Source organism: Siniperca chuatsi, linkage group LG18 (genome assembly GCF_020085105.1).
Source record: "Siniperca chuatsi isolate FFG_IHB_CAS linkage group LG18, ASM2008510v1, whole genome shotgun sequence".
Taxonomy (NCBI): Eukaryota; Metazoa; Chordata; class Actinopteri; order Centrarchiformes; family Sinipercidae; genus Siniperca; species Siniperca chuatsi.
The window spans coordinates 23,233,646-23,243,541 of record NC_058059.1 but is presented as its reverse complement, the minus strand read 5'-3'; the positions used below and the strand labels follow the sequence as shown (position 1 = coordinate 23,243,541).

General features: G+C 39.6%; 1 protein-coding gene across 1 annotated transcript; it reads right to left on the bottom strand.

The window, feature by feature from the left end:
• Positions 1-7,327: 7,327 nt before the first annotated feature.
• On the bottom strand, positions 7,328-9,361 carry LOC122866016 (uncharacterized mitochondrial protein AtMg00860-like). Its single transcript, XM_044175114.1, has 2 exons — positions 8,904-9,361; positions 7,328-7,331 (listed from the first exon to the last, which is right to left on the bottom strand). The coding sequence occupies exons 1-2, from the start codon at positions 9,359-9,361 to the stop codon at positions 7,328-7,330; spliced, it is 462 nt and encodes a 153-aa protein (XP_044031049.1).
• Between the last annotated feature and the right edge of the window lie 535 nt (positions 9,362-9,896).

The following is a 9,896-nucleotide window of genomic DNA, read 5'->3' as shown; positions in this document are numbered from 1 at the left end:
GGCAATGGTATTACTGTAAGAGGATCGACTCGCCTCGAGGTGAGGGCCGAATATACAGAGGGAGAGAGAGAGGAACACACACAAAAATGGGGACATGCTCGCACAGATAGGACCACACACTCCCCAGAAAAAAAACAAAACAGAACCTGGCAGTGAGAGCGAGAAAGAGATGGATGGAGGAACACACACACACACTTCAAAATGAAGAACTGAAACCAAGTACCTGCAATGATAATGATGGTAATGAGAGAGGAAACGTGTGTGTGTGTGTGATAGTGTGTCTGAATGAGAGAGAGAGAGAGAGAGAGAGAGAGAGACTGAATTGTTAAATTGAAATGATCTGTTTCACTCTCCTGAACATGGAGTTCTTTAACCTGATGTTATTTAACCCCTTAGCTTGACGCGCTCGCAACTGCTCAACACTTGCTCGCTCGTCAAGTTGACTTTTAAGACTTTGGAGGCGGGGATGGAATAGACAGTGGCTGATGTCTCTGCTCCTTTGATTGGTCACTTTGAATACTGACCATGAACTTTGATTGGTCACTGACACAGTTGAAGACAGGCAATTGCTAGCACTGACCTTAACTAACTTATGCATTGGGTCTACATTTTGGGTCTACATGGCCCCAAGCCATTGATCCTTGACATAAAATTGCAATCAAAGCAAAATAACATTCACACATAGACCTGCGTAATAAAATAAAATAAAAATAACAATAATAAAACAAAACAGATAAAGTCTGCAATATGAGAAACTTAGAATAAGTAAAATAACATAAAGATCATCAGAGGTTTGAGAGTCCAATCATATTACAAAATTAGATTCTACCATCTTGAAGCTTTTCTGTCAACTCATCTGCCACAGATTCCCAAGCCTCAAGAGTTGAGGCTCTCGCTTTATTTATTCTGGCCATTGACAGTTCTAACATTACTATATCATGAAACTGAAATAGCCAGTGTCGCACAGATAAAGTATTGGGAGGGAGCCATCTTTGCGCAAATATCTTTTTGGCAGAGGTTAGTCCTGCCAGCCAAATCTTTCTTTGTAGCTCTGTGAATTTTGTCTACATTTTTGAACATCAGCAAGACTAAAGAACTGTTAGTGGACTTTGGGAAAAAACAGGGAAGAAACTATGTCCCCCTTAATATCAATGGGTCCTCGGAGGAGAGGGTGGACAGCTTCAAGTACCTTGTTGTCCACATCAGAGAGGACCTGACGTGGGCGCTGCACACTGACTCAGTGGTGAGAAAGGCAAGGCAGAGACTGTTTCATCTCCGGCGCTTGAGGAAATTGCAGGTATCCCCTCAAATGCCGAGGAATTTCTACTCCTGCACCATCAAGAGCGCCCTGACGGGGAACATCACTTTCTGGTTCAGAAACAGCTCTACCCTGCCTAAAGGATATTTACACCAGGCACCGCAAGAATAAGGCTTGGAGAATCATTAAGAATCCCAACCACCCGGATAACGGCCTTTTCTCCCTGCTGCGGGAGTTAAGGTACCGGATACACCAGGCCGGCATTGAGAGGCTCAGGAAGAGCTTCTACCCTCAGGCCACTAGGATCCTAAATGAGGTCACTGCCAAAGACTGCCACCCTCCCCCAATAATACACATATATTTATTACTATTACTATTCTATTTAAACTTTTTAAAATGCACAAATTGAAGGAAGTGGTAATATTACATTCCAATGTGATTGTACCTTATATGATTTCATGTGACAAATAAACTTGATTGATTGATTGATTGATCCCAAGGATTAATTAGACCTGATCCAAAATGCGGTCCACCAATGGATGCATTAAGAGAACTGAATACTGTGCTCTACGATAGCTCTCCGTTCATTCCAATGATTTGTGCTCTAAAAATACATTTTAGAGCACATTTTAGGTGTCATTTTTCCTGCACCTCACAGTTCACACTCTTCATCTGACTCAAAAAACTTGTGAGAGTAGAGATATTCAGGTATAAAATTTCCATGCTTCGATTATTTGTGGCCAAAAATATCACGGTAAACGGCATTATTTCAATGATCATCAAACTTTCCTGAAATACTAGTATTAATGCAAAGATAAAGTAAAATTACTTCACACCATGATCACCTTGGATTTAATCAGACCTTACATAAGTGAACAGTGACACATACTGCATCTTTATTGGATTACTTTAAATGCAGCATCATGACTGTGTCTCTTAGATTTTATGAACCAATTCATGATTTATTTCTTGTTAATATCATAATTTCAATCTGAATGATCATAGAGACCATACAATTCAGTTTTAAAGGACTTAGAACCCAAAAACACAATGTGATCCCTCCATTACTGTTGCAATGAATAATCTAATATTTAAGTAGTATTTGGCTTTATTATTTATTTTGTTGAAGCACCTGAGGGAGTAGAGCAAAAGAAAAATCACCTTCTGTGTCCAAAGACTTATCTTAGAGAGTTATTTTAGATTGAGAGAAGGAAACTGAGATGCAGAGATAAAGGGTGATGATGTAGGAAACAGAGAATCAGACATAATAAGTAAATATGCATTTAAGAGTAGATGGAAGCTACTGCTCTGGACTTTGTATCTCTATAACCCCCACGACATGAGGATTTAGACATTTGAGGGGTCTAACAGACCCTCAAAATAACTAATGTCACAAACTAGGATGACTGACAAAATGTCAGTTGTGACTGTGACCTCAAACAGTGAGGAAGTGAGGGCAAACACAAGGGTTAAATCATTGTGACATGAGATTTTCCTCAATTCTTCTACTGAGAAACAGCCAGAAAGTATCCAAGTACATTACTGAACTACTCTACTGTTTATTACAACTTCGGTCTTATTTTCATTAATAACATTGTTTTCACCAAATTAGTTGCTTAGATCTGAGAACACGGTGACGTCACTAAAAAGAAGTCTGATAGATCAAGAAACACGAGCGAGTGATGATGATGATGATCAGACAGGTTGTTACAGTTTATTCAGTTTGCAAACTGATGGTTAGCAAGCTCATTGGCTCAGAGAGCTTTAGACTACTTTGGAGGTAAAACTAAAAGTCAGCGCACCTGAAATGTCAGTAGTAATCACAGGAAAACTGTGTGCACACAAGCCCTGAAGCCGGTCTATAAGCTCTGACGGTTTACTAATGTCTACTACTGACATTTTGGGTAATAATTTTACTTTTTGCCTTGCTTTGTGTTCCTAGATCTCAGTAATTAACTTGGTGGGCACACTGTCATTATTACTGATAGAAATCATGGACAAAACTATGAAAATAAGACCAAAATTGTATGAAACTGGAATTTTTACGTCTTTTTGAGTCTTTCTTCCCTCCATCCTTGTAATAGAGAATCTTTCCATTGTGATATTCAAAATTCCACCATGAGCAAGCACTTGGCAACAGTGGCAAGAAAAAACTTCCTTTTAACAGGCAGAAACCTTGTGTGTGTGTGTGTGTGTGTGTGTGTGTGTGTGTGTGTGTTAGACAGTAAACCTCGGTCAGGAAGAGGAAGACTGACAAAGTGGAAGTCACAACCCACCAGCCCAGCAGAGGGAGAGGCCTTCATGTCATAATTTATGCCTTAAAAACCATGAATTTTTCAGCACACAGTGGCATAGATAGCACTTCATGTTTACGACAATCATATCCTTAGTGAATGATTCATGTGGATGTGACGCTTATGAATCTTTCAGGGAACAAACAGAAACACTGATGCTCAGAGCTTTATACTCCTTCGCTGGTTGCTGCTTCAACAGCCAAACTGAGTGTCTGGGAGCGGAACAAACAGTGAAGTGATCGTGGGAATAATAAGCCTACCTGCCTTGTCCATCCTTTTGAGAGTCACAGGAATATTAGTATAGCTTGACAATTTGGATATTCTTCTCATATGTCGATTTCTGGACAGGAAATAAATTTAGGTTTCTTAGGTTTTTCCAATGGCTACACCTGAAAATGATGTGCTCTTAGTCTTGAGATCCCAGATGCTGAGCTAGGGGTAAGGGGTTATGTTCCTTAATGAATATAAAATAAAATTGCATGTATGATGCACGAATTCTGTCGGGTTGAAATCTTATTTAGTTCACCTGGATTTCTTGTTCCTGTTGGGCCAAGAACAGCAGCCTCAAGGCCTTGTCATACCAGTATTTAAAATGGTGACGTTTTGATGTGACTTTTAATTTTTCTTTATTCCAGTGGAATTGTTGCGATTAGTTTGATTCTCTTGTGTGGGTGAAACTCTGTATCGAGTGAACTCTGGTGAATTTTGACCTGCAAATTTGTGTCATTGACCAATAGCAAGCTTTCTTGACTTTGCTGATCTTTGAGGGCATGGAGAGCTGGAGAGTCCAAAATGGAGGAGCTTAGCTTTGTTGCACCATCTAGTTTTATGTAACATCTGTGTAACATCTGTCGGGGTAATAACTGTTGAACAAAAGAGGCATGGTTTGCAGACAGTTATGAGACAGGATTGCTGGGTACAGAGAGTTTGCCAGCTAGCCCTCACAGTATAGTCATTATGTCACCACACTCCTAGAACCGAAAATTAGGGTCACACAGAATATTAATTATCATTATTAATATTTGAAAATGAATGTTACCTCAAATATATCATAGTCATAGTTTTACTTGCGTCTTTGGTTAGTTTACAGCGTGAGGCTGACAGGACGCTTTTTAAATACGTTGTTAACGTGATTATGATGATCTGTCTCTGGTTAGTGAAGTTGTTAGTTACCTAGCTTGTTACGCGCTAGGCTGATTCTGAGGTAAATTATCCCGTTTTGAAGTGAGGAACTATTACAGATGTACTTGATGCAATTAACTACTATGTGGTGATCTTTTTTCGATTTCAAATAGGCTATACATAATAATGACGGCGCCAATATGAACTGATTTTACCGTGCTGTAACGATATTGTTTTCCATGTCTGCTGAAAAGGCAAAGAAAACAAAACGAACATTAACTAGTTAGCTCACAACAAAAGTATTTCACGATATGCCACAATATCTGTAATAGGGCTGGTCGTTGTTCCTCAGTTCAAAACGGGATAATTTACCATCAGTGCAGTGATTAGCAAGCAAGCTAGCTAACAACATCAGAGACAGATCATCATAATCACACTCAAAGAACGTTATTCCGCATCAACTTTTCAGACAGGCGTCAAACAGTGTTTACATTCTGAATTTGCGTGAGAGCTGTTTGACGCGACTAACTGTCGTAGAGTTGGCCAATGAAATTGACCCTGAGAAAGCGTCAGGGTACTTCAGAGCGTAGGGGCAAACAAAATCAGTTAATGCAGGTTTATGTTTTAATGATGCAACCTGATTTAGTAAACCACTTGAAACTATAGCTATTAGTTACAAAGACTTTACATACAAACTTAGTGATGGATTGCCTTTCAACATCACAAATTTGCAATTAGAGGTTGGTTCCTTTTAGGTAGTCAGGTAAACCCATTATCACTAACACACATAATTAACTCAACATTATATTATATTTAATCACATGGTACTGTACTGTAGTTTTGCCCCCATCCCTATTTGTGTATTGTTTTACATAATGATTTTTCATTTTATAGGTATTCTGGAATCTGCAGTTCATCTAATGGCCACAAGATGCTGCTCAAAGAAAACTCAGAGAATAGGAAAATGGTGTTGAAATATTTTTTTTCAGTATGTATGAATTGAGTTGGTTCAGGTCAAGCTTGTGCCAAAATATCAATGTGGTGTTACTACTTTGTACAAAGTGGCCTCCTTAGCTGCCATCAGTGCACCAGAGCTTTGCAACAAGGCATTAAATGCACCACTGTTGGCAAAAAGCTTTTCTACATTTTGTGTGCTGCTGCCAGTCAGTCTGTATGACTGTATTTTATGGCTAATATGGAACCAGGCTATTATTAGTTAATATAAAAATGTTGGCTGGGCCACTGTCCCCCTGATATTTACTGTCACTCCTCCTGCTCAGTGGAAGCATGTCCTCCTTTAAAAATCACATTTTTCTGTTGCCTGGAAGCTGCAGTCGCCTGGTGGAAATCTTTCATCTTGCCTGTGTAGAGCCCTTCAGAGGGCCCTACCGGCTGTTTGGATTTTAGCCAAGGTTACTATAGAAACACACAGAGGGAGAAGTACAGGAAAACAGGAAAGGCTTGCTCATGCTAATGGAAAACATGCTTATTGATTCCCACAAAAAAAAAACACATTTCAAAATGTGAACAAAATGTAGACATCAAAGGTTTAGTTTTGTTAGTGATCAAACAGTTTGTATAACCTCTCCTCATGAATAATAATAATAATTAATAAACTTGAAAGTATTTAAAAAGCAGATAGATGCACTGATTGATCATTTAATTGATTGTCTGTTTGTTGGATTGATTCATTCACTAAAGGCATCAGAAGATCATGGCACAAAGACTCTCTCATCCACAGATGATCGTGTTCACACCAAAGCTGAAGCCTTTAAAGGGTGTTCTGGAAATGTATTAAAAAATCTAATTTTGGATAAATTATACATTATCCCTTTGTTAACAATGAAAACAAAATTTAAATAAAATTTAGAAAGATATTTTCTTAATTGTTGCTTGTCTCAACAGAGTTGATCAAATTAGTGTGATGTGTGATGAAAGGACTCCATCCAATCACAAGCTGTGTATGTGTGTGAACTCAGAGGAGTGTTATTCTCTTTGAGGTGAGTTTGATAGTCATGGCAGACACCTGCACAGATCACAGCTGAAAAATTTAAATCGTGTTGACTGGGAAAGTATGGAACCAACGATCAAATGAACAGAACAGATGAATTAATTAAACTGTTGATCAAACGTATTAAATTAAAATGTATGTTTGATTGAAGTCAACCACACCAAATGCACTCAACATGTATATTGCAAAAAATACATCAACATGAATAAATGCACACACGTGAGAGAGGAATTAAGGGAATGACTGAATGGATGAACAAATTTACAAAAAGTGAATGAGTAAGTAGATAAAATACATAAATGACAGTGTGTGAATAAAGAAAGTGAATGATAATAGACAATGTTTAGAAATTGTTTACTGATCAGCATCAAAATACAAATGTTGCTTTACAATTGTGTGGTTGACTGATGGCTAATTCCCACCTGGGAATGTTGGCACTTTGTTCAACTGTGCAAAATGTGCAAAATTCAAAGTCAGTTAGACTCATGGCTGCTGTCTTATAGCCATTCAAATCAATCATGTTGCTGTACTGCCACCTTTAGATGAAATGTCTTCAAATTTTGCACGTGCATGTGTCATCTAAATTTGGTTGCAAGTTCATAACGTGTTCAGGAGTTGTGGCAGTTTTGGGGAAAATAGGCCTCACCTACAAGAATTTGACATATGGAATGTCATGAAAAGAAATCACACATTTTTGGGCTCATAAAATATTATATATCACATTTCATAATTACATTTGTAGGAGCAGAAGTAAAAAAAATAAAAAATAAAATAAAAATTATTCTCTAAATGGCAAATTTATTGAAATGGAACGGGCATGGCCTAAACTGATTAACCAAGGAATTCACAAAGAAAATTGCTTCTATGCTGCAGTGTGAGTTATGGTCCAAAACATGCAATGTTTTTACATGGACACATGGTTGTGTTATTGGGTCTGAATGAACATGTATTACAAAGTACTTGCACACCAGAAAGTCTTATGGACAGGTGCATTCAAATCAAAAACCAAAAAATCCTGCACACTGTTGATCACTTTACTCACTTTATTTACTACGTTCTGTTCCTCAGACTTTCAAGATGAAGGTCATTGTGTGGGATATTTTGGTTGTTTTATAGTCTGGATTAACACTAAAAACTAATCATTTGGGGGTTTTTTGGCCCATGGCTTGACTTTTCCACTAAATTTAATCTGTTGTTACCAACTAGACAAATGCAGACTGTCCGCCGCAGAAAAATTACAGCATTAGTCGTTTGAGCATAAACAACCTATGTTTATATTCAAGTGAGAGCGCCTTCGAGTAGCCGTACAAATTATGACTCTTGTCCATCAGGAGCAGAGGAAGAAGTCAGGTGACATTATTATTGAGTGATAAATTTGACACAGAAGATTGCTGTTCACTTCCCATTTCCCTAACCTTAAAGCTGAAGTAGGCAATATTATTTCATTATAATTTCAGTTGAAATGCCTATTTTTGACCATAACATGTCACTAACCCTATTATTTGAAGAAAAAAAGAAAAGAAAAAAAGAAAAAAAATGTGTCTGTGGATGTCTGCCGCTTTGTATTTTGCTTTTTATACACTATATCCGGTTTCTATGTGTCTTGGTTCCCCCCTCCAGAGCCATGTAGAGAGGTATGCTACATGAGCGGAGTGTAATGCTTTCACTTTTCCCCCCCGTAATTTACGCCTATGTGGCTCTGGAAGGGAGGAGCCAAGACACACGCAGAAACTGGATCACCCATGTTTGTACAGGGTCACTGTGATTGGCTGGTTACCTGTTAGCTAAGCCTGATTGGTTGTTTAATTCAGACCAGGTCCAGTTTAAAAAAAACATTAAATACAAAGGGGCGGGCAAACCACAGACACACATTTTTTTAAAGGCACTTGAATTAAATATTATTAGTGACATGTTCAAAATTAGGTATTTCAACCAAAATTATAATGGAATAATATTGCCTACTTCAGCTTTAACCAAGTTACTTATTTTAACCCAAACCATCATCTTTCCCTAACCAAGTTGTTTTTGTGCCTAAACCTAACCAAACCTTAACCATAGCTGCGAAGATTAGAAAACAGTTATATTTTTGCAGCTGTGATTTGTATTGGTTTTGGAAGGCACTGACAAATCACCCTGCTAATACAGATAAAAAATGCTTCTATGTCTGTTACGGACTGCTTCCTTTCTGCCGGGTCGAGTTTGCGGTAGAAAAAGGCACATGGATGGAGCCGAGCTGGTTTCCCCTGCTGCTGCGAGAGCATCCACCTCCACTACGAAGGGTTTCTCTGGGTCCGGATGAATGAGGAGCGGTGCGCTGGTGAAGGCTTCTTTTAAGGTGTTGAAGGCCCCGTCGGCCGCTGCAGACCAGGACAGTGACTTAGGCTTGTTACGGAGTAGGTCGGTGAGTGGATGCACAATGGAGCTGTAGCTTTGGATGAATAGTCTGTAAAAGTTTGCGAATCCTAGAAATCTCTGGAGCTCCTTAACTGTTGATGGAGTGGGCCATGACTTTATGGCGTCTACCTTCCCCTCCATCTGGATGCCACTGCTGCTGATGTTGTAACCTAGGAACTGCACTGAGGGTTGGTGGAAGGAACATTTCTCGGCTTTGAGGAAGAGCTGGAACTCCCTCAGGCGTTTCAGGACCTCCGCAACGTGGTGGCAGTGTTTGGCCATGCTTCAGGAGTAGATCAGAATCTAGACCAGGATGAACCTGTAGAGAAACTCCCGAAGCACCTCATGAATGAAGTCCTGGAATACGGAGGGGGCATTGACCAGACCGTAGGGCATAAAGCAGTATTCGTAGTGTCCGGTAGGAGATACAAAGGCTGTTTTCCATTCGTCCCTCTCACATATTCGGATGAGGTTGTAGGCGCTGCAGAGGTCCAGTTTGGTGAAAACAGTGGCACCACGGATATGTTCTAGGGCCGCAGGGATGAGGGGAAGTGGGTACCGGAATTTCACCGTGATCTTGTTCAGGCCCCGGTAGTCGACACAAGGCCGTAAGCCACCGTCCTTCTTGGCTACGAAGAAGATGCTGGAAGCAGCAGGGGAAGTGGATGGATGAATATAGCCTTGTTGTAGGGCTTCGTTGATATACTTCTCCATGGCCTTCTGTTCAGGGATGGATAATGGGAAGATCTTACCTCGGGGCACTGGCTCAGATCAATAGCGCAGTCCCATGGCCGGTGTGGAGGCAGCTTTAAGGCTT